Raw genomic sequence first — 26,049 nt, 5'->3', positions numbered from 1 at the left:
CCTTCCCATCTGAAGGATAATCTTGTTGGGTATAGTACTGTTGGCTGAAACATTTTTTTTTTCCTTTCAGAGTTTTAAATATGTTTTCTTATCCTTTCCTTGCTTACACTATTTGATTGAGATGTTCAATATTACCCAAGTACATTTTATAGGTAACTTAACATTTCTTTTTTTCCTTCCATTTTTAGAATACTGTCTTTGTCTCTGATTTTTACTGATTTGATTATGATGTGCCTTGGAGAGGACCTTCTTATGTTGAATCTATTTGGTGTTCTTTGTATCACCTGAATTGAGATGTCTTTATATCTCCCTAAAGTTGGAAAGTTTTTGGATATTTCATGAATAATATTTTCTATGCCCTTGTCTCTTTGTCTTCTGGAATACCTGTTATGCAGATATTTGACCACTTAATAGTGTCTAGAGTTTTTAATAGTTATTTTTCCATTCTTTTCCATGGCTTGGTCTAAATCAGAGGTTTTGTCTTTGCAGTCAGAGATACTTTTATCTGCATGATCTTATCTGCTGTTAATACTTTTGAGAGAGTTTTTGATTTCCTGCACTGTGTTTTATAAATAAATGAATGTAAAATATATAATTAATCATTTGTACTGATTCTATGCTAAAATGACATTTTAGAAATATAAAGTTATATAAAAATGTGATTAAAATAAATTTTATATATTTTACATATTATACATGATTTTTGTTTTTTTAAAGGCGATACTTGAAAACTTAAAATTACATGTTATTTGCATTATATTTCTATTAGATAGTTCAGGATAATATTCCAATTGGGGATAGTTCCATGGTTATATTTGTGGTAATACTGTGCTATGAATAATAAAGATATTAAATTTGAGAAGGCTAAGGAGATTAGAGAAGGTCACCAAAATAATTCAGATAGGAAAAATGAGGGCCTTAATTTAATGTAGAGGTGCCAAATATATAGGTTCTAAGGAGTTTTGTTTTGTTTTGTTTTGTTTTGTTTTTAATTATCACAAGGGTCAGCAGGTGGCTTAGTAGTTAAGGTGCTGAACTCTCACATGGGCAACCACTGTTTGAGTCCTAGACCTGGAAGCTTAAAATCATGCTGAGCATCTGTGTATATATGCCCAAAATCCCAGGAGGAGAATGAAAGAGAAGGAATTACAGTGTGTCCTTCCCCCTTGGGAGATGATTTCTCACTTTTTCTGTCTCTCTGGTGAGCTCATGCACCCTATGTCATAATCCAGCCACCTAACTCCTAATATAAGTCTACTCAAATCCTATCAACCTCCATCCACCCCTGGGCTTTAAAAGTCTTGGACTTTGGCTCTAGTATAACTTACAGTTTTGTCACTGGCATCTCATAGACCATTTTTCCAGGGCTGCATTAGGGTCCTGAGGGCTTCCCCCACTTAAAAACCATAGGCAGGCTGTGCAGGCTCCATGGCAGATAAACTCAGCCCTACATAGTTCACCTGCTACCTCTCCCACATCACCTTTCCTGGAGCACATGGACCTGAAAGACTCAGCTGGCCTCTGGTCACTCCTGGACTACTTTATTTGGGCCTAAAGGCTGCACCATCCACAGGTGTTATAGAATCTACTTTATAAATCATGAATAAATGAGTACTCCATACGATACCTAAAAGTCACTGCAGAGACACAGGAAATAGGGGAAAAAAGGAAAAAAGAAAATTATTCCTCCTCCAAAGGAACATAATAATTCCTAGCAGTTGGTAAAATACAGGAGATTATAGAGCTGTTGGAAATAAAATTCAGAAGAATGATCATAACAAAATTCAAAGAGATGCAAAGGAAAACAGATAAACAATTCTAGGACATGAGAAAATCTTTTCATGACATAAACAAAGAATTCTATAAAGAGATAAACATCTTTGAAAAGAATGAAACAGAACTTCTAGAAATGAATAAAAGAAATTTAAAAATTCTTTTTTTTTTGAGAGGTTTTTGCTATAGGGCACGTGCACTCGCCAAAAAGACAGAGAGAGACAGAGAGACAGAAAGCGAGAAATCAACCCCCAGTGGGGATGGCCACACTACAATCCCTTCTCCTCCATTCTCCTCTTGGGATCTTGGGCACACATACACACACGCCTGGCATGAGTTTTAATCACTGGGTCTGGGACTCGAACCGTAGTCGGCTGCATGGGGAGTTCAGCAACAAAGCCATTACACTAACTGCTGGTCCCAAAAATTCTTTAACAGTTTCAATGACGTATTAGATCATACAGAAGACTCACAGTGTTTGAAAACGCAGCCTTAAATTTAGTCTGAGCCACCAAAATGAAAGAATAAGATAACCTTTAAAGACAAAGTCAACATTGTGAAATGTGGGACACCATTAAATAACAAAATAGCTACATAAGGGGTATCCTAGAGGGTGATGTGATGGGTAAAGGCAAAGAAAATCTACTTCATGAAATATTGTACCATCTGAAAACTTTCCAAGTTGAGAGAAACACATCCAAATCCAGGAATTAGGAAGGATGCCCAAATTGATTCAACATAAAAAGATCCTCTTGAAGGCACATATTAGTCAAAATGTCAAAAGCCAAAGACAAGGATAATATTATAAAAATGTCAAGAGAAAAAGTTTTTTGTTTTTGTTTTTGTTTTTTACCAAATGACACCCCTCAGGCCTCTGAAAAGACATCATACAGTCAAGGAAAAAATGGAAGATATATTCAAAATTCTAAAAAAAAAGACATTATTAGCCAAGAATGCTATCCCCAAGAAAACTATCCTTCAAATTGGAAGGAGAGACATTCTGAGTGGCCCCATTCAAGGATTACAACCACCAGAGACCTTCTGCCCAGTCTTTACCCTCCTGCTCCCCGGATCTAGCTAGGAGACAGGTTAGTGCATCTTACTTATTCCCTCTGTTTCTCTGCATCTCTATATATATTTTTAATTTTTTTTTATTTTAAATTTCTTTGCTCTTCACTGCTCTTTTGTCTTGCTAATTCCTACCATTCTACCTGACCCCATAGGACAAGCCAATAAGCAGTTATCTATATTTGAGTTCTGAGCAGCCCCATTCATGCAGCGTGCTAGTGCACTACGTAGTTTTCATTTTTTGACCAAAACTTTTTTTTCATTTTTTATTTTTTGTCTTTTTTTCTATTCCTTTTCCTTTTCTTTTCCTTTAACACTTTACTGCTCAGCCTTCACACACTGGTTTTCCAGAGAGATCTAGGTGCTCAGTAGCCAAATATCTGACTACTTTTAGGGTCAGATTAATCCTCAGCTTTCATTGAATCATCTGTGCAAAGGAAGAAAAATGGTACTTTTTAGAGACTGCAGGTCACCTCCTCCTGCATTCCTCTTAATGCTCAGATTTAACTCTAAAAACTAGGGAAAAAAATGTGTAATCCATCAGATGACCAGAAACCACTACAGAGGCACAAGAAATATGAGAAACCAAGAAAATATCTCTCCTCTAAGGGAAAAGAATAACTCCTTTTCCTCCACAGAGACTACAAGGGAACTCATGGAAATGTCAGATAAAGAATTTAAAATATTCACAGTGGCAAAGCTAACAGAGATGCAAGAGAAGAGAGACAATGAACTCCAGAAGATGCAGGAGACAAGAGACACCAAGTTCCAGGAGATGGAGAAGTTGTTGCACGATCTGAAAGAGGAGATACACATCTTAAAAAAGAATCAAGGGAAATTGTTAGAGATGAAGGTTGTAATACAGAAAATCAAGACTTCCCTTGAAAATATCAAAAGCAAATTAGATCATGCAGAAGATCGAATCTCAGACGTAAAAGATAGAACCTCTGACCTAGAAAACTTAACCAAAAAAACATAAAATAACCAAAAAAAAACCAAATAAGTAATAATAGATACCATTAAACACCCAGACATCTAGATCATTGGTATCCCAGAAGGTGAAGAAACTGATAAGTGCATTGATAATCTAGTCCATGAAATCCTGAAAGAAAACTTTCCAAACCTAGAGAGGCATGCAAATATCCAGACCCAAGAAATACAAAGGACCCCACCATGTAGAATCAACTCATGAAGATCTTCCCCCAGGCACATCATAGCCATATTGACCAAAGCCACAGACAGAGACAAGATACTAAATTTGGCAAGAGAGAAACGTCAAGTTACTTTCAAAGGATATCTCATAGGACTTTCCTCAGACCCTCATCAGAAACAAAGCAAGCAAGAAAAGAATGAGAAAATATATTCAAAGTGTTAAGTGGAAAACAATTTCAGCCAAGAATACTATACCTAGCAAGATTATCCTTCATATGGAAAAATAAAGACAAAAACATTTTCAGACAAACAAAACCTGAAAGAATTTACCAACACCAGACCAGCTCACTAAAGATTTTAAGGTGCTGCTTTATAGGATGTTCACTTAACTTACTGAGGTTTACACCTAAAGTCAAACATGCATTCATAGATATGCATATATCAGCCGTGCTTGCTATTGAAAGTTTTTTAATTAATTAAAATCTTTAGTGAATCAATAAAATGTGAAACAAAAGGCATGGAAAACAACTGTACATACCAGAGACAGTGTAGAGGAAGGGGGGGAGTTGGCAGAGGACATGAGGTAGAGAATCAAGGAGGGGGAGCAAAATATAAGAAACAAGAAATAGAAAATTATTTGTTGATGATAATATGTATGTTAATATCCTTGATTAAGCCAATTTACAATGTATTCTGGATGGAAAATCTCATTTTGTATACTGTATTGATGTACAGTGAATGCCTATAAATAAATAAATACAGGGGAAAAAAATGGAAGGAGAATTGAAGTAATTTCCAGATAGACAAAAAGAATTTACTAAAACTAGACCAGCTCTCCAAGAAAGTACTACAGCAAAATATGAAAGGAAGATAATAGAAGATAATTAGAAATAAGAAATTAGAAATAAGAAAACATAAAACAACTAGGAAATTAACTAACCAAATGGCAGGTGAATGTTTGCACATAGCAATGATAATGTTGAATGTAATAAATGGTTTAAATTCCCCAATAAAAGACATAGACTGGCTAAATGGATTTAAAAAATAAAAAGGAGCTCTCTGTATGTTTAGACAAAAAGAATTTACTAAAACTAGACCAGGTCTGCAAGAAAGTACTACAGCAAAATATCAAAGGAAGATAATAGAAATAAGAAAACATAAAACAACTAGGAAATTAACTAACCAAATGGCAGGTGAATGTTTGCACATAGCAATGATAATGTTGAATGTAATAAATGGTTTAAATTCCCCAATAAAAGACATAGACTGGCTAAATGGATTTAAAAAATAAAAAGGAGCTCTCTGTATGTTCCTTACAAGAAGCACACCTCATTGGTAAAGATATACACAGATTGAAAGTTAAGGTTTGGAAAAAATTGTTTTATGCAAATGAAAACCAAAATAACCCTAGAGTTGTGATACTGATATCCAACAAAATAAACTTTGAACTAAGATCAATAAGAAGACAAGGTTGCCATGAAGTATTAAAGGGATTAATTCACCAAGAAGACATAGCAATTATAAATATTTAAGCACCCAACACCAGACTACCAAAAAACATAAAACAAAGACACTTAGACCTAAAAAGAGAAATAGACTACACCACAACAATTGCTAGAGATTTTAATAGTCCACTCTCACCTCTAGACAAGTCTACTCTCATCTAGACCAAAAATAATAATAAGAAGAAAAAGAAACTTGACCTAAATAATACCATAAACCAAATGGCTCTGACAAACATTCATAGAACATTTCTCCAGACAACTACAAAATACCTACTTTCCTCAGTCCTACATGGAACATTTTCCAAAGAATGACCACGGAATAGTTCACAAAATAACCTTTAATTTTTTTAATAGAAATCATATCTAGCATCTTTTCTAATCACAATAGAATACTTGAAATTAAGAGCTTTTGAAAATACACAAATACATAAAAACTAGATAGTATACTTCTGAACAGCTTCAAAACTACTGAAAAAATTAAGAATGAAAAATTTCAGTTTCTTGGAACACTTGGTAATGAAAACACAACTCTGGAAAATCTATGAAATATAGTGAAAGTAGTGCTAATAGAGAAGTTTATTGCAATTAGTGCACATGAGGAAAAGTAAAAAAGATGGCAAATAAATAACCTAACGATGCATCTTAAGGAACTGGAAAAGCAATAATTTTAAAAATACAAAAAGTAATAGAAGAAAAAAATTATAAAGATTAGAGAAGAAATAAATGAATTATACAATAAAAGAACAAAAAATGAAATGAAAGGCATTTTTATTGAGAGGATAAACAAAATTGACAAGCCATTAGCTAGACTAACAAAAATAAAGAACTCAGATAAATAAAATTTTTTAAAAAGATACTACAACAGTTAACCCAGAAACATAAGAGTATTAGAAAATACTATGAGTGACCATAGACCAACAAATTGGAGAATTTAAAAGAGATAAATTTCTGACCACATACATATAGCTAGATTGAATCAGGAAGAAATAGAAAGTCTGAATAAACAAATAACAAACAAAGCAACTTAGTCAGTAATAAATAGTCCTCCTATAAGAAAACACACAGAGTCAGTTAGTTTCACTGCTGAATTCTATAACCTTTAAAGAATAATACCAATTCTATAAGAAAACGCACAGAGTCAGTTAGTTTCAGTGCTGAATTCTATAACCTTTAAAAAATAATACCAATTTTTAAATTATTTGCAAGGATCCAAATGGAATGAAACCTCCAACTCATTCTATGAAGCCTCCATCACCCTGATAGCAAAAGCAGATAAGGACACAGAAAAAAAGAAAACTACACACCAACATCCCTGATGAGCTGAGATGCAAAAGTCCTCATCAAAATACTAGCAAGTCAAATCCAACAGCATAATATAAAGATTATACATCATGATCAGGTAGGCTCTCTCCCAGGGATTCAAGGATGGTTCAACATATGAAAAACAAGAAATATGAGTAAAGTCACTATGTATGTTTTCATAGAAAAACAGAAAAATATATCATGATGTTTTTAATGATCCAATATGATATATCATATTATCAGAAGGAAAGATAAAATCTAGAGAGGCAAAGCATTTATGGGACAAAGAAATGGGTTATTACCTGTTGAAGAAAACTTCATGGTATTGTGAACTGGTGAGAAAGGTATACATGTTGGAATATTCACTTTGTAAGCTAAATAACGTGATTGAATGTATAAAAGAAATTGAAATTAAAAAATAATAAATAAATAAACATGTAACCATGTAAAGTGATGCATCATTTGGTAAAGTACAACATTCCTTCATGATTAAGACTCTCAACAAAATAGGTATAGAAGGGACATTTGTTTGTTTTTCTAGATTTTGGTCATAGGGCACATGCACTTGCCGGAAACAGAAGGGGATGAGGAGTGAAAAATCACTCCTTAGCAAGGATAGCTATGCCACAATCTCTTCATTCTTCTCTCGGTATTTTGGGCACACCTGCCCACACACGTGGCATGATTTTCAAGTCTCTTGGTCTAGGAATCAAGCCTCACACTTGACCACGTTGGTTCCAGCACCTTAACCACCATGCCACCTGCTGGCCCAGAAGGAACATTTCTTAAAACAATAAAAATCATAAATGGCAAACACACAGCTAACATCATACTGAACAGGAAAAAACTGAAAGCTTTCCTACTAAAAACTGGAACAAGATCATTTTATCCACTTTTTCCACTCCATTACAAATAGTACTGGAGGTCCTAGCCAGCACAATCAGACAGAGAGTGAAATAAAAGTCATTCAATTATGAGAGTAAGAAATTACTATTTGCAGACATGATTATAAACATAGAAAATTCTAAAGAATCCATGAAAAAATTTCTAGAAGTGATAAACTAATTTGGCGAAGTCACAGGATATAAAATCAATGTTTAAAAAACAACTAGCTTTATTATATACCAAGAGTGAACAGGCTGAAGCAGAATTGAAAAAAGCAATCCCATTTACAATGTACATAGATATAGAAATAAAATGCATAGAAATAAACTTAACCAAAGAGGTGAAAGATCTCTACAACAAAAACTATGAACAAAATCAAAGAAATAGATTTTTTTTTAAGTGGAAAGACATCCTTACTCTCTCTCTCTCTCTCACTCACTCTCTTTCTCTTTCTCTCTCTCTCTGGTCACATTAAAAATAATAAGTAAAATTCAAAAATGTTTAAAAGATTGTCCAAAATTCCATTTCCAATATGTATGTTACATTACTGGCAAGAGACTTCATGGCTTTCTCTTACCTCTGCCAATAAAAAACCCTGGGTTATTTTCTGGATGATTTTCTTAGCTGTCCCACTAAAGAATTAAGATGATATTCTTCATGTTAAGCATTCCAGAATTCTCTTATTCTTTTAGTTCATATATAAACGTAGTGACTAGGCAGTAATAAATGTGGTATTTATTTTCAGTTTATTATCTCGGGAACATTGTCAGTATTGATAGAGAGGACGCGGTCAAAGCACTTGGTAAGTCAGAATGTTTATATCAACTTGAGTTTGCCAAAGCAAAGGTTAATCAGTGACTCAACCTTCTGAGTTTGAGTCACTAGAAACTTACCTTCAAAACCTACTTACTTACATCTTTTTTGTATTTTATTTCACTAATTATAGAAATAATTCAGGAAGTTGGAGGCCAATCAAGAAATTAATTTCTGTATGATAAATTATTTAATGCAACTCAAAATGTCAACTATATTATGTAAATGTGGATATCATGAAATGACCCAATATCTGTTATTACCATCTTTTTTTTCTTGCTTTCATATGTTCAGGAACTTTTAATGTATGGTAGACATTGTGTATGAGAGAGTGTAATGATTGTGGATTATGGTGGTTTCCCTTACAGAGTGTTAAGTTTTGCATTGATGTAGTAAGATGAAGAATAATACATTGCAATAATTATATATATTAATGCCAGAAATTGACTTCATGGAGTTAGGAACTCCTTCTTCCACAAAAACAAAAGAAATACTAGAAAAAGAACTGAAATTAACAACGATGTGGTAGAGCACCATCATTTCAGTGCAATCATTATTTTTGTCTGAACTTGCAGTTCCCTGAAAAGTCCATATTCCTTGGATAATGTAACTATCTTTTTGGACATAGATATCAGCTCAGTAATGACAAACCCTACTACTAGTTGGCTTGAACTGTATCAATCTGCTAGTAACAGCACATCTGGATAAGGCTTTGAATTCAGGTACATAAGAGCCTGCTCAGAAATGTAAAAGGAAATCCTGAACAACCAGACAATCAGAGAGCTTTGAAAAACTATGATGTGTTACTGTAGATCATACATTTGGAAGACTTGTGCATTCTCAGGAAATATGTGAAAAATGAAGGCTCATTTATTCACCTCTGGCTGACTGTGAGGCCCTAGGCAAGCAGGAAGTGAAAGTTAAGCTTACCTTGTAAAAAAGTTTTGTTTTGTTTTAATAATTTTTAAAAGAATTCTTTAATTTGGGGGCAGCAGTTAGCATAATGGCTATGTCACTGGACTCCCATGTAGTTGAGATTTGAGTCCTGGACCTGGGGGCTTAAACTCACGCCCGACGTGTGTGTGTGTGTGCGTGCCCAAGATCCTGAGAGAATGGAATAGAAGGGATTATGGCATGACCAATCCCCCCTGGGGGGTGATTTCTCGTTTTCTATCTCTCTGTCTCTGTCTGTCTGGCAAGTGCACGTGCCTATTAGCAAAAACCTCTTCAAAAAAAAAGAATATGATACATGAAATTAAAATCTCCCTCAGAAGTATTAAAAGTAGATTAGATCACACAGGAGATTGAATCTTAAATGTAGAAGACAAAACCTCTCACCTAGAAAAAAGTTTCAAAAAGACTGAGAAAACAACAAAGAAAAATGAGGATAAAATACAAGAAATACTAGATACCATCAAGCACCCCAACATCTGGATAATGGGTATACCAGAAGAAGAAGAAAATAACAAGGGCATTGATAATTTATTTCATGAAATCACCTGAAAGAAAACTTTCCAGACATAGAGAATATCCAGACCCAAGAAATACATAGGACCCCAAACAGAATCAACCTGAGAAGATCCTCTTCAAGGCACATTACAGCCAGATTGGACAAAGCCACAAAGACAAGTTACTAAAATTGGCAAGAGGGAAACGTCAAGTTACTTACAAAGTTCACCCCATCAGGCTAACATCAGACTTCTTGTCGGAAACAATGCAGGCAAGGAAAGAATGGGGAAATATAGTCAAAGTGTTAAATGAAAAACAATTTCAACCAAGAATACTATACTCAGCAAGATTATCCTTCATATGGGGAAAAAAAGTTTAAAACATTCTCGGATAAACAAAACCTGAAAGAACTTACCAACTCCAGACCAGCTCTTCAGGAGGTTATGAAGGGAGTGCTATACCAGGAAAACTAAAAAGTCATATAGACAGTTATAAGAAAACAAAAAACAACTAAGAAAATGGCTCACTTAATGATAGGAACAGGTCTGGGAATATCGATAATAACATTGACTATTAATGGATTAAACTCTCCAATTAAGAGATACAAACTGGCTAAATGCATCTAAAAAAAAGAAAGAAAGAAACCCTCTATCTGTTGCCTACAAAAAACGCATCTTATGGATAAAGACATAAATAGACTAGAAGTGAAGGGATGGAAAAAGATATTCCATCCAAGTGGAAATCAAAAAGGGCAGGAGTTGTGATATTGATTTCAGACAAAATAGGCTTCAAGACAAAGACTGTAAGAAGTGACAAAGAAGGGCATTATATTATAGTAAATGGGCTAATTCATCAAAAAGACATAAGACCTGTAAATATCTATCCACCCAACTCAGGAGCACTGAAATGCTTGTAGGGAAGACTTCTGGAGTTAAAAGGAGAGATAGGGTGCAACACTATAATTGTTGGGGATCTCAACACCTCATTATCTCCTTTACACAGATCTTCTAGACAAAAAATAGATACAAGACCTAAATGATACTATAAATCGAATGGCCTTGACAGACATCTATAGAACTTTCTACCCTAAGACCACAAAATATACATTTTTCTCACCCTGGCATGGGACCTTTTCAAAGACTGACCACATGATAGGACAAATCAAGCCTTTATAGATTAAAAGGCGTAGAAACTATATTCAGCATCTTCTCTGACCATGATGGAATTAAACTCAATATTAATTTCAAGAAACACTTTTGAAAATACACAAACACAAGGAAACTAAGCAATCTACTTATGAATGACTTAACTACTGAAAAACTTAAGTCTGAAATCAAAAACATTTATGGAGACAAATGATAATGAGTACATGAGCTTCCATAATCTGTAGGGCACAGCAAAAACAGCCATAAGAGGGAAATTCATAGCAATTAGTGCACCTAAGAAAAAGATGGAGGGACCAGCAGTTAGCGTAATGGTTATACAGCTGGACTCCCACGTAGTCGCCTGCGGTTCGAGTCCCAGACCCGGTGACTTAAAACTCATGCCGGGCATGTGTGCATGCGTACCCAAGATCCCAAGAGGAGAATGGAAGAGAAGGGATTGCGGCATGACCATCCCCCCTGGATGATACAAGTTTCCATAACCTATAGGACACAGCTAAAGCAGTCAAAGATCATTGCAATTAGTGTGTATGGAAAAAAAAAAAAAAAAGATGGAGAGGTGGCAAATTGAAAATCTAACATCATACCTCAGGGAATTGAAAAAACAACAACAATCACCCAAAAAATGCCAGATGAAAAGAAATCATAAAGATTTGAGCAGAAATACATTAAATAGAAAATAAATGAACTATATAAAAAATAAATGAAAGCAAAAACTGGTTCTTTGAAAAGATAAACAAGATTGATCCACCATTAGCTAAACTGATGAAGAAGAAAGAAAGAAATCAGATAAATCAAATATGCAATAAAACAGGCAATATTACAACAGAAATACAAAACTTCATTGGAGGACACTATGAGAATGCATTTGATTCATAAAATACAACATCCCTTCATGATTAAGACTCTCAACAAGATAGGTATAGAAGGGTCATTTCACAACACAATAAAAGCCATACATGAAAAATCTATAGCTAGCATTATACCAAATGGGGGAAAGCTAAAAGCTTTTCCACTAAAACCTGGTACTAGACAAGGCTGCCCACTTTCTCCACTGCTTTTTAATATAGTACTGGAAGTCTTAGCCAATGAAATCAGAAAAAAGAATGATATAAAAGGCATTCGAATAGGTAAAGAACAGTTTAAAATATCTTTATTTGCAGGTGATATGATGGTATACTTAGAAGATCCAAAAGTTTCAATGAAAAAACTTCTTGAAGTAATAAATACAGCAAAGTAGCAGGATAAAAAATGAACATCCAAAAATCTATAACATTTCTATATAGGAACAAGTTGAATGAAGTAGAGCAGAAGAAAGAAATCCCTTTTACCATAGTCACAAAATGTATAAGATACCTAGGGATAAGCCTAACTAAGGAAGTCAAAGATCTTTACAAAGAAAACTGTGGGCACGCACGCACACACGCCCGGCATGAGTTTAAGCCACCAGGTCCAGGACTCGAACCGCAGTTGACTACATGGGAGTTCAGCGACATAGCCATTACACCAACTGCTGGTCCCAAGCCTATCTTTTTAATAAATTAGATAGTTGAAAGCAATGCTTTTTAAAAGTTGTACAAATTTCCCTTTCATCTATTTTCTTTAATATTGACCTAAGCTAGGACATAAAAATTCTGTCAGAGGGTCCAGGAGGTGGGGTGGTGATCAAGGTGCTAGATTCCCATATGCCAAATGCAGTTTGAGTCCCAGACCTGGAAGTTTGAAAATTGTGCCTGATGCAGGTGCATGCATGGCCAAAATCTCAGGAGGAGAATAGAGGAAGAGGGATTGCAGCATGGTCACACCCCTTCCCCTGGGGGGGGGGGGATTTCTCACTTTCCCTCTCCCTGTCTCTCTCCAATGAGTGTGCACACCCTATATGGCAAATAAAACCTTTAAAAAAAAAAAACGTGGAAAAGGAAGGACACGCTAAACCCAAAACAATAGAAGGGAAGTAATAATAAAGATCAGAACAGAAATAAATGAATCTCAGTTCCTGTGGGGGACATGACCATGCCCCATTGGGGAGTTTCTCTCTCTCTCTCTCTCTCTCTCTTTCTCCCTGTCTCTGTCTCTCTCCACCACCACCACACTTTCTCTCTCTGGTGAGTACATATGCCACCTGGCAATTAAAACAAAAAACAAAAAAACTTTATCTGATAACACACTCAATGCTATAAAACTGAATGTTTTCTCTCTAAGATCAGAAACAATGCAAGCCTGTACTATCTAACCAAATCTATTTAACATCGTATAGCAGTTCTTATTCAATGAAATAAGTAAAAAAAAAAAAAAAAGAAAGAAAAAAGATACAAAAAGCATAAAGATTGAAAAGGCTGAAGTGCTACTTACTTTATACACAAACATCCTAAAGAAAATATCCTATGACATGCTGAAACATCCTAAAAAATCTACAAAATAACTTAGAACTAATAAGCGAATTCATCAACATTGCAGAATACAAGTTTGCTATATTTTAATTTTTAATTTCCATATATCAAAATTTAAATTTTTAAGTTTTATTTTATTTATAACTGAAACATATTACAAATTTATGGGTACAGTGTTAAAAACATCAATTACAATAACACACAAAAATAAAATACTTAGGGAGTACTTCCCCTAAGTGTTAATAAAATATTTTCAAGATCTCCATATAGAAAACTAAAAACCATTATACTTAGAAACAGAAGAATCTAAATAGCAAAATAAGTTTATGGGTGGAAAAGCATAAGAACTGTAAGATATTTTATATACTTGAAAATGGTCAAGAAAATAGACTATAAATGTTCTCACTACAAAAACAAATGGTAAGTATATAAAGTAATGGGTATGTTTCATTAGCTTGATTTATCCTTTCTATAACATATACAAATATTAAAACATCATGTTGTACACAATAAATGTATAGTTTTTGTCCAATAAATAAACTAAAGCTGTAATATTGGTGTGTGTATGTATATATTTGAATACATGTATAATCAGCTCTCTGTAATCATGGGTTCCACATCCAGAGGTGCAACCAACTACAGATCAAAACAATTTGGGGGAAAAAAACCACTAAATAATAACAAAATAATAAGAAACTATTTAAAAATTTAAATACAGTACAGTGTTTACAGTGCAGTAAACATAGTGGTATTAAGTATTATGAATAATCTAGAGACAGTTTGAAGCACACAAGAGAATATACATTAGTTATATTTAAATATTATGTCAAGGACTTGAACATCTATGGATTTTGGTAACCATCAAGGGTTCTGGAGCTGTGTGTGTGTGTGTGTGTGTCCCTATAGTTAATATTCTTATACATAGATATAAAAATATAGTCCTACTCTTGTCAAATATATTTGGTAAATTGATTTTGGACAAAGGCGCCAATGTAATCTGGTAGGAAATAAACAGTCATTTTGAAAATTGGCACTGCCGCCACAGAATATGTGTATGGAAAAAACATGACTTCTGACCTTTACCTCATATCATAGACAAAAATTAATTTGAAGTGTATCATAAATCTAAACATCAAAACTAAAATTATAAAATTTCTAGAGGACATGATAGAAAATATTCTATTTGGCCAAGGGATAAGAAAAGGCTTCTTAGGATCTAGATCAAGAAATTGTGAAAGCAAAATTGATAAACTGGACATCAGAATTAAAACTTCTAATACTTAAAAGACACTGTCTTTTAAAAGACAATTTTATTTATTTCAAAAGGAACTTGAAAGATAAGCCACACACTGAGAGAAAATATATGAAATGTATATATCTGAAAAAGAACCCATATCTGGGACCAGCAGTTAGCATAATGGCTATGTTGCTGGACTCCCATGTAGTCAACAGCGGTTCGAGCCCCAGACCCGGTGGCTTAAACTCACGCCAGGCATGTGTGTGTGCATGCCCAAGATCCCAAGAGGAGAACGGAGGAGAAGGGATTGTGGCGTGGCCATCCCCCTTGGGGGAGTGATTTCTCACTTTCTGTCTCTCTGTCTCTCTCTGTCTGTCTGGTGAGCGCATGCGCCCTATAGCAAAAACCTTTCAAAAAAAGCAAAAAGCTATTTGTTTCAAATATATATTACTTTTCTTATTAAAGAAATCAAATTAAATTAAATTTTAAAATTTTTAAAAATTTATTTGAGTGAAGAATTAACTGTACGCTTGTTGTATCACAGGTTAGATCATTTCTAAAACTATTTAGTCCTATTGGGGTGCTGGAAAATCTGAAGTTCTGACAGTCTTTTTAATAATCTTACTATTCTGGAAAGATCAGAATTTATATAAATATTCTACCTAAACATATTTTCTAGTGATGTAGATGGACAACTTCCAATGACTAAGTGACTCTTTATCTGTTCTAGGTGAACTGTACTATAGTAATGAACATTTTAAGTGCCATTATTGCAACGATTGGTCTGATTTTATTATCATTGGAGCTTTTATTATATAAAATAAGTTCAGGAACTCCTATTTGGCCACATGTAAGTACCAGATTTCTATGAGAATTTCTTCACAATTTTAGAGTTACATATTAAATTCCTTGGAGATGGGAACATATTTGAGTATTATGCAAGACATGAAGGTGAGTTTCAATATTGGTTTACTCTTTGGCATATGCATCTACTACAAATGTGATTCAACGTACGGTTATATATTTCTAAACCTAGGAATTCTAAAACCTGAAGTAAACAAATGGAGGGTATTACAAAAATTAATAGATCTATTTTTGTGTAATTAAGCATTATATTCCATTTTGGACCTACCTGGTACTGATGATATGTTTAAGATGGACTGCCCGGTTCTCCCCAGGTACCTGCATCTCTAAAGCTAGTTATTTTAAGTCTTACGAAATCAAGTTTGTTATAGCAAGACTTGATCTTCAAAGAAGGAAATGACATTGTTGTATACCTATGATATCCAGGGATTTATGTTCAATAACAGGAGAAGATAAAGCTGAACTCTACACATGGAGTTTGGAATGCCTTCGTACTCAGTTCCATATGCACATGACTGTATGGACATGTTGACACTGTCTGCCTCGTATCTGTCAGTTTGTCAGACATCCCTGTGAGACTGTTGAAGTGTGTCCATATTTGTACTTAGTATCTATGCATGTCTGTGTCTCTGTGTGTGTAAGACTATGTTCATATGTGCACTTATCTATATATGTTTGTTGATAGAGAAGAGGAAAGGAGGGCAAAGTGATGGCAGTCAGCACTAAGCGAGTTGTGTAGGAACTGAAGCCGTAGGACCAACGTCTTCTCTGTAGATTCCTATCCTTCTGTTCTATCCCATCTGTCCAGGACTTACACAAATCGAGATAGCTGGGACTTTGACCAAGACCAGAAAACAACTTTTCTAAATTAAGCCAAATAGATATTGCCTGTGTTTAAGTTCCTTACCTAGTTAAGCAAGGTCTCCTTACTTCAATATTCAAAACTCTTGGTTAATTAGCTAGTTCCAGAACATATATTGGTTTGCATTTGGCTGGATTTTTATCTATTTCTATGTCTCTTTGAAAATGATTTTATAGTGATCAGGGTTGCAGACTTCCTAGGAAATCATTTACGTCTCTGATTCCATACAGAAACCAACTTAGAAATCTTTTTTTTTTCTTTTTTTGTTTTTCTGCTATTTAGGGTGGGTGTGCTCACCAGCAAAGTGATGGCAGTCAGCACTAAGTGAGTTGTGTAGGAACTGAAGCCGTAGGACCAACGTCTTCTCTGTAGATTCCTATCCTTCTGTTCTATCCCATCTGTCCAGGACTTACACAAATCGAGATAGCTGGGACTTTGACCAAGACCAGAAAACAACTTTTCTAAATTAAGCCAAATAGATATTGCCTGTGTTTAAGTTCCTTACCTAGTTAAGCAAGGTCTCCTTACTTCAATATTCAAAACTCTTGGTTAATTAGCTAGTTCCAGAACATATATTGGTTTGCATTTGGCTGGATTTTTATCTATTTCTATGTCTCTTTGAAAATGATTTTATAGTGATCAGGGTTGCAGACTTCCTAGGAAATCATTTACGTCTCTGATTCCATACAGAAACCAACTTAGAAATCTTTTTTTTTTCTTTTTTTGTTTTTCTGCTATTTAAGGTGGGTGTGCTCACCAGAAAGACAGAGACAGGGAGACAGAAAGCGAGAAATCCCCCCCTCCCCAGGGGGGATGGCCATGCCGCAATCCCTTCTCCATTCTCCTCTTGGGATCTCGGGCACGCATGCACAAGCGCCCAGCGTGAGTTTAAGCCACTGGGTCCAGGACTCGAACCGCAGTCAACTACATAGGAGTCCAGCAACATAGCCATTACACTAACTGCTGGTCCCTTCCCAGCTTAGAAATCTTAAGCTACTTGCTCAGGGTCACAAGGCTAGTCACTTGATTACACATCTAATCAAGGATGGCCTAAATTCCAAGTCATTTCACCATACAAAATTGAGCCTTAATAGAAATCAACTCAGTGGCACATCAGAGAAATATTTCATTGCTGTAGGCAATGTCAATGTGTCAACCTTCTCCGATGGATACCTTAAAGTGATAGCTTAAATAAATATAAACCTCAAGATATTACTAAAATTGGTTACATATGCATAACAGGAATTACTTACTTTATTGTATTGAAGTTCAGTTGTGGCCTTAAGTCTTTCATTTTTCTAATTCATCCCTTGAAGCACCAATGTTCCTATTAGCAGAAAATCCATGCTCTTTTCTTTGAGTGCCCTCCTTTTCCCCCTTCCTGTCAACCTTCTGAAGTTATTACACAACACTGGGAGTCCCCCTTCCTGTCAACCTTCTGAAGTTATTAAACAAAAATGGGAACCAAAAGTTCAGTATTGACTCCCACTCCCTAGTTAATAACATCTTGGGGCATTTCAACAGTCCATCATGCATGCCTATAATTTCCACTGCCATGCCTCTGTTAATATTAAGTGGTGTTATTTTTTAACATAATCTGAATAGCCGATGGTGGCCTCACAAAAGTGCTTTTGGTTGGACCTCTATGCTATAGATAGTACAAATATTAAAATTATTACAGATTCTGAGGGCCAGTCCTATGACTTAGTATTTAAGGGTGCTGGATCCCATATGGCTGACTGCAGTTCAAATCCTGGCCCTGATGGCTTGAAAAACACATTGGGTGTGTATGTGTGCATGCTCAAAATCCCAACAGGATGAAGAAGTGAAGGAGAAGGGATTGCGGCATGACCGTGCTCCATTGGGGGTTGTTTTTCTCCTCTGTCTCTGCCACTCTCTAACAAACACTCTCTGGCAATTAAAAGAAGATTAGTACAGATTCCATATTCTTGTTCTCAGCCCAAATATCTGTAAGGACATGAGCCTATTGGGGTGCATAGTCAGAGGCCCAATTCCAGCAGGAAACAGCCTGCCTGTAAGACATGTAAGCCCGTATGCTGAGTACAAGCTACAAACCCAAACTTTTCCTTCATCACTATGAGTTCCTATTGTATTTAGGGCCCTTTCCTTACAATGGGGAATTTTAGACACCTTTCCATTAAAAAAGTCCTGTAACACTAAACCTCACGGTATCTCAATTCCATCTTCTCTGGAGGTTCATTAGCCTTAATGAAAATTTGCTGATCTTATCCACAGCAACAAACAGGAAAGCGTAATCAATGATTCTCATTATTCATTTGGCAAAAATTTATCAGCTTATCATTATTCTCATTTTCTAGTATGTTCATTATGATCAAATTATTTTATATGTATTATCAAAAACATAAAAAAAATTCAGCTGTTGAGGGTAGAGGTTATAGTGGATAGTTTTTCTCTTCTATTTTTCTTCTTCCTGGTATCTTATGATAACTTTTATTGTTTTGAAGTGTTAACATATGGAGATCTATAAGGAATGTATATTTTTTTCTTTTTGATACAGGTAAGTGGCAACATGCTTTCAGAATATTTGTTCCTATTTACCTTTCTGGAGTTGTTTTTGTCAGTTTTAGTGACCTCCTGGGCATACGAAGCAAAAAGAACATAATAAAGATACAGTAAGTATCTCATTTCTTCTCTGGTGAATCAGAAGATACTGTTTTGTAATCCAAGCCCTATTTTAAAGAACCATGGTTTGGGTAATAATTTAGGGTAGTGTCGTCTCTAAGCTGTAGTTGTAAGTAGGCGAAAATACTCTGCACTCATTGTTGTGCCCTGGATAGGTCTCTCTACAGTTGAAGGTAATAATTTGCCCTATATAAAAGTGTTTTAATTTATGGGATAATTTTATATCCACTCTTGTGAGAGAATAAGGTAAGAGAGAGATGATTTCGTGACTCGGGTCTCCTTATTCCCCTGTAAGCAAAAAGCTTTGTAGAGGTTGTTACCAGGCACAGGGTTATGGGAATGCTAAAGTCTTAAACCTGCAATTCTCAAAATTTGGAAAAATGAGTTGAATATTAAAGTGTAGAAACTTTAGTGTCTTCGAACCCCAAGATTTTGAGGTAACTGGTGAATTGGGAAACATGTAAAACCTTTTTCTATAAAGCTATTTTCCAATTTCCTCCACAGCTACTATTTCAGTCTAAAGGTAAAATTTATCACCAGTTGACCCAAACTTCACTAAATCAGAGAACTTTCAGGAGAGATGTATCTGTCCCTCCTTCCAAATGCCAACCACCTAAGAACAACTCAGAAGGGCATGGTTAAAATAAAGGAGAGGGTGATTTGTGCATATACCCTAGAACAGAAGCACAGGGAAGTTTAGGAAACTTCGGCCCTCTGCTTATAACCACTTTCAAATCTCAAAAAATCTGATCCTTTCCCCTGGACTTTTACCTAGGCTTTAATATCTCTAGGCAACCATTCTGTTCTTGAATTAGCTCAACTTCTATAGTTTTTCTATGGGAAACACCATAGATACTTAGAGCTTCATCAAGCACCTAGAAATTTACAACAAGCCTAAGGCTTACTTTCAATCCTAAATTTTTCTACTGAGCTCTAGACTCACATTTCCAACTTTTCAGTAGAGATTTTCCTCATATTATTCCCAAATATTTCAAATAAAATACATCTAAAACTGAACTGATATCTGAACTATTTCACCTATAGTAATTTCTTTATCTCTTTTCCATTTAAGAGCATCTCCAGCCACCTGATTTCCCTGGCCAGGATGCTGAAATACACTCCCAAATTGAAACAATCCAACAATCCCTTTTTATATAATCCCCTAAGTATATTGCAGTGTGCCATCCTTTCCATCATCTCCTAAAATTAAAGTTTAGGTGGACAACACTTACACTTTGAAAGCCTGATATTCTAGTACAACATTTATTTCTGTAAACGTTTTGCCCCCATGTGCTTTCTTTACCTCATTTCCCACCACTCACCACCACACTCTGCTCCAGCCATATTAATTTACTTACCATTCTATAAGTATACCTCATTTAGTTTACCATATTAATCAGCAGATAGTCTTGCTTAAATCTCTATTTTGAATTATTCCGATAAAGTTAGAAGAAATTATCAGTTAAATTTTTTTCTTTGAATTTCCCACTTTCTCTCCTTCATTTGGACTTCAAGTCATTTTCTTTTAAAAACATGTGAATTTGGGGACCAGCAGGTGGTGTGGTGGTTAAGGCACTGGACATTCCCATATGGCCAACCATGGTTCAAGTCCTGGACCTGGTGGCTTGCTTGCTCTCTCTCTCTCTCGTCAAAATAAAAAATAAGTAAATGAATAAATAAAATTTAAAATAATTTTTTTAAATAAATAAATAAATAAATAAATAAAGCATGTGGTGCTCGCTTCGGCAGCACATATACTAAAATTGGAATGATACAGAGAAGATTAGCATGGCTCCTGCGTGATGGTGACACGCAAATTCGTGAAGCGTTCCATATTTTTAAAACTTATGGCACGGGAATAAAGTCAGCATAAAATAAATGTAAATAAAAGTAAAAAAATAAATAAATGATAAATAAATAAAAGCCTGTGAATTAGATGCCATTCTAGAGAACTTAAGAGTCTTTAAAACCTGGTATCTGGGGAACCAGCAGTTAGCATAATGGCTATGTCGCTGGACTCCCACGTAGTCGACCGCAGTTCGTGTCCCGGACCCGGTGGCTTAAAACTCACGCCGGGCGCGTGTGCGTGCATGCCCAAGATCCCGAGAGGAGAATGGAGGAGAAGGGATTGCAGCGTGACCATCCCCCCTGGGGGGTGATTTCTCGCTCTCTGTCTCTATGTCTCTCTCTGTCTGTCTGGCGAGCGCACGTGCCCTACAGTGAAAATCTCTCCAAAAAAAAAAAAAAAACCTGGTATCTGGATCACTGATTGTCTTTCTTTAAGTAAAGTGGTAAAATGGAGAGCAAAAGGTCCATCTAAAGGCATTCGAATTCATAATATAAAAAAAAATTATTTTAAATTAATGGTTCTAGTGAAAGCAAGTGAACAAATACATACTATACACATACAGGCACACAGATGTTATTCTTCATACTCTTCTGAATAAAATGAAAAAAGACCATGGAATGAACAAAAAGATACATTTTCTACTCAGGCTAGATAGAATTTTTTTTTCTTTTTGGAGAGGTTTTTGCTATAGGACGCGTGCACTCACCAGGAAGACAGAGAGAGACAGAAAGAGAGAGAGAGAGCGAGAAATCACCTCCCAGGGGGTATGGCCACACCCCAATCCCTTCTCCTCCTTTCTCCTCTTGGGATCTTGAGCACGCATGCACATGCACCTGGTGTGAGTTTAAGCCACCAGGTCCAGGACTCTGGGAGTCCAGCGACATAGCCATTACGCTAACTGCTGGTCCCGAGGCTAGATAGAATTTTAATTAGTAGGTATTCAACTCTATATTTAATGCAATTTCATTTGAGTAGAAAACTGTGCACCCTTATATGATCAATCTGTGTCTTGGGGACTATCTATTCATATAGCACTATCTGTGACTTTCAACCTAAAGAAACAAAAAAAAAATGAAAAAGGGAGTAAGGGAGAGAAAGAGGGAAGACAGAAACTAAAAAATAATCAAATTTTCAAAATATTACTCAAAATCCTATAGTATTTTTATTTAAAGTGTATGAATGATCAATTTACTAACACCCAACTTACCTCAGATCCTTCAGGATATCCTTTTCCTGCATATTAAAGGACCTCAGACAAGGAGGAAAATTTAGTGGAGAATGAAGAACTTCATTCTGTTCAAGAGGCCTCTTGGAAAATGTAATTCAATTATGTCCATCTCAGTATATTCTTTCTCCCATTTCACTAATAAAAATTAAAAATCAATGAAAATGATTGTTTTTTTTTTCTGTGTGGGAAGCTCAGCATAAATTTACCTCAGGTTGTGTATTGTCAGCCTAAATTTAGGGATTCTTCCATACAAGAAAAATTCTATGAATGGGCACCTGTGTCCAGTGTGGAATCCAGATCTAATATTGATAGGCTGATGTAGTAAATGCTGAATCAAGAAAATCATCTTGTGAAAAGCAAAATTAGCACAAATCATAAACTGTCCCATTGCCTGTGAAAGCCTCTTAACAAATCGGCTCTAAACACTATTTCTAATGTTTCTTTCTTATGGGATAATGTTAAAATATGCATAACCTTACCTACAGTGTAGAAGGTATTTTATAGTTAGCCATATCCTTACGTTATTGAGAGTACATAAATTAATGTCTGCTAGATTTTAATTTTTATATAAAGCCCAGCTCCCAAAATGTTACTTCTTTTTGCCCACAATTTTACTCTATGACTTACAACAGTTTGAATTTTATGAATATTTTAGGTAAATTGCATTAGAAGTATTTTGTTGTGTTTGTTAGGACCCTTCCATAATTTTGAAAATTTTCTGTGTCTTCCACACCCTGCTTCCACTTCTCTCTCTTCATAAGAAACTTTCATTGTGTAAAATATGTATTTTGGGGATTTTAATTTTTTGAGGTTTTTGCCTTAGGGTATGTGCTGTTACCAGAGAAAGAGAGACAGACAGTGAGAGAGGGAAAGTGAGGAATCAAGCCACTCTGCAATCCCTTCACCTCCATTCTCCTCCAGGGATCTTGGGCATGAACACACATGGGCCAGGCATGATTTTCAAGCCACCAGGTCCAGGACTCAAACTGCAGTCAGCCATGTAGGAGTCCAGCGACATAACCACTACACCATCTGCTGGTCCCAAAATATGCATATTTTTATTTTTAAGTGTTCACAGAAGATATATGATATTCTATTATAGGCGTGTAGTTGTAATTCATGTAGATCATATGGACACATACATGTATAATACTTTTCTCCTGTCAGCAGTACATACTTTTTAAAGAACTGTTTAATTGTGTTATTATTTTTATTTTAATTTGCTGTAGGGCACATGTGCTCACAAAAGAGAGACAGTGAGAAAGGGAAAGTGAGAAAGCAAGCCACCAGATCCAGGACTCAAACTATTGTCGGCCACGTGAGAGTCCAGTGCCTTAACCACCACATCATGTTCTGGCCCCTCAGCAGTACATTTTTAAGATTTACCCAAGATGCTGTCAGTACCTCTATCCATTGATTTTCTTTTAAGGTTTTTGCCATAGGGTGTGTGTGCTCACCAGAAAGAGATAGTGAGAGGGAAAGTGAAAAATCGCCCCTGGGCAGGGGTAGCCACCACTGCAATCCATTCTCCTCTATTCTCCTCCTAGATTTTGGTCAGGTGCACACACGTCTCCAGCATGATTTTCAAGTCCAAGACTTGAACCACAGTTAACCACGTGGGAGTCCAGTGCCTTAACCACTGCATCACCTGCTGGCCCCTATCCATTGATTATTTTATCTTTTTAGAGAGATTTTTGCTATTGGGTGCATGAGCTCACTGGAGAAACAGAGAGAGACAGAGAAACAGAAGGCAAGAATTCACGCCCCCATGTAAGATCCCACAATTCTTTCCCCTCCAGTGTCCTCTTGAGATTTTGGGCATGCACACACGCACATGCACCCAGCGTGAGTTTTAAGTCATTGGGTCCCGGACTCAAACCACAGTCGACTACCTGGGAGTCCAGCAATGTAACTATTATATAATCTCCTGGTACTTTTATCCATTGACTTCAAATGCTGCCTAATAGTCTGTGGCATGCATCCAGCACATTCTACACTTACTTTCTCAGTAATGGACATCTAGATGGCCTCATCTTGCACCCTTAAATAATTTAGTTGGTATGTGAACTCTTTGAGAGTGACATACCATACACACACACATACACACATGCATTTGCTCACAAAGTGAAAGAATTTCCTCTATTCTTCCTAAAGAATTATTTTATTTAGTTTTATTTATTTTAATTTAATCAGAGAGAGACAGAATGAGCCAGAGAGAGAGAGAGAGAAAGAGAGAGTGAGAAAGCAAGCCACCAGGTCCAGGACTTGAACTGGGGTTGGACATGTGGGAGTCCAGCACCCTTAACCACCACACCACCTGTTGGCCCCTGAATTTCCCCTATTTAGAGCAGTTCTCTTTATGTTGTGCACTTTTTCTTCAGTCTATTCTGTACACTATCGATGTCCTAAGCTTTCACGAGTTTTGGTCTACCAATAGTGTCACGTCTTATTTTCCAATGTGGCAAGGGATTTTCCTTTTATTTCCATTTCTCAGAATTGGAGTTCATACGAGACATAAGTACTATCTGTGCTGTGTACCTTCATGAACTAGAAAACCACAATGGCAAGAGATTTAAATACATGCATGTAGAGAAAAAAAATATGTAATAGAAAGTAAGATTTGAATTTATTGGAGAGAAAAAGGTAATTGATAATATATAAGGACCATAAGCCCTTGAAAGAAAATGAGGTTAAAAGCACAGGAACAGATATACATTTAGAACAAAAAAGGATAACTACTGGATTGTTTGGAAAGTCATGATGTATTTTTTTCTCTGTTTTCTCATGCAAAAATGTATTACGACTTTTCCGACAACCCAATAATTCTTTTTCATTGTTGTTGTTTTGCTGTAGGGTACATGACTTGCTGAGAAAGAGACAGAAAGAGAAAGAAAGAAAGTGAGAACGCACTTCCCAGGGGTAATGGCCATCTACAATCCCTTCTCCATTCTCCTCTTGGGATTTTTGAGCAGACACACCCATATGCCCAGCATGTCTTTTCAAACCACCCGTCCAGGACTCAAAACACACAGTCGGCCATGTGGGATGCAGTTGCATTAAACTCCACGCCATCTGCTGGCCCAGGACAACTAATTCTTAGTAAGTAATAAAATAGCGAATAATTAGTTCTTGTGTAAATACATATTGGGAAGACATGAAGGAAAAACATAAGTTCCTTGTTTTTCCTTTAAAATAAGTGGCAAAGCAATTATGTAAGAGAGAAGAGTGATAGTTAGCAAAGTACTTGTTTAAGGTAAGAGTTACCAGGAATCAGACAAAAATGACCAGATGATAGTCATTGAATTAATGAGAAGCACAGTTGAAAACACTGGGATTTCAGATGACATATTTGTTGTGGTACATATCCTTGTGATTGTGAAGGGTTTCATATGATTTATCCCACACAGAGAAGGTGGAATTACAAGGTGAGAACTTTGCATTTATGGGTAATGAGTTGAGCCTTTTTTTTTTTACATTTTTTTCTTTATTTACATTCATTCACTGTACATCATTATAACATACAAAATGAGATTTTTCCATTGAGAATACACTGTATATTGGCTCAATCAAGCACATCAACATATGTGTTATTGTCAACAAATCATTTTCCATTTCTTGTTTTCTGTATATTTTGCCTTTTTTCCCATCCTTGATTCCCTATCTCACCCTCTGCCATCTCCCACCCTCCTTCCACACTGTGTCTGGTATCTATTGTTGCTTTCTATGCCTCCCCCATTTTATTGTTTCACTAAATATCTTAATAAATCTAAATATTTTCAATAGCAAGCACAGAGTTAAGTCTTTAAGATTAGACCGAATGAGAAAGGGATGATGGTAGAAAACTT

General features: G+C 35.7%; 1 protein-coding gene and 1 non-coding gene across 2 annotated transcripts in view; both read left to right on the top strand.

Moving 5' to 3' along the window:
- LOC102479408 (membrane-spanning 4-domains subfamily A member 12-like) overlaps positions 1–22,320 on the top strand; it is a 37,978-nt gene extending 15,658 nt beyond the window's left edge. The window contains exons 4-7 of the mRNA XM_006163816.3: positions 8,431–8,487; positions 15,468–15,587; positions 19,003–19,117; positions 22,189–22,320. Coding sequence (XP_006163878.1) covers positions 8,431–8,487; positions 15,468–15,587; positions 19,003–19,107 — 282 coding nt within the window. The 3' untranslated portion in view covers positions 19,108–19,117; positions 22,189–22,320. The remainder of the gene's footprint in view (positions 1–8,430; positions 8,488–15,467; positions 15,588–19,002; positions 19,118–22,188) is intronic.
- On the top strand, positions 20,861–20,967 carry LOC114005183 (U6 spliceosomal RNA). Its single transcript, XR_003547066.1, has one exon. It is a non-coding gene; the product is annotated as a U6 spliceosomal RNA (small nuclear RNA).
- Positions 22,321–26,049: the final 3,729 nt, after the last annotated feature.

This window comes from Tupaia chinensis, unplaced genomic scaffold (assembly GCF_000334495.1).
Source record: "Tupaia chinensis unplaced genomic scaffold, TupChi_1.0 Scaffold143204_1, whole genome shotgun sequence".
Lineage (NCBI taxonomy): Eukaryota > Metazoa > Chordata > Mammalia > Scandentia > Tupaiidae > Tupaia > Tupaia belangeri.
This window is presented reverse-complemented; position numbering and strand designations above follow the sequence as displayed.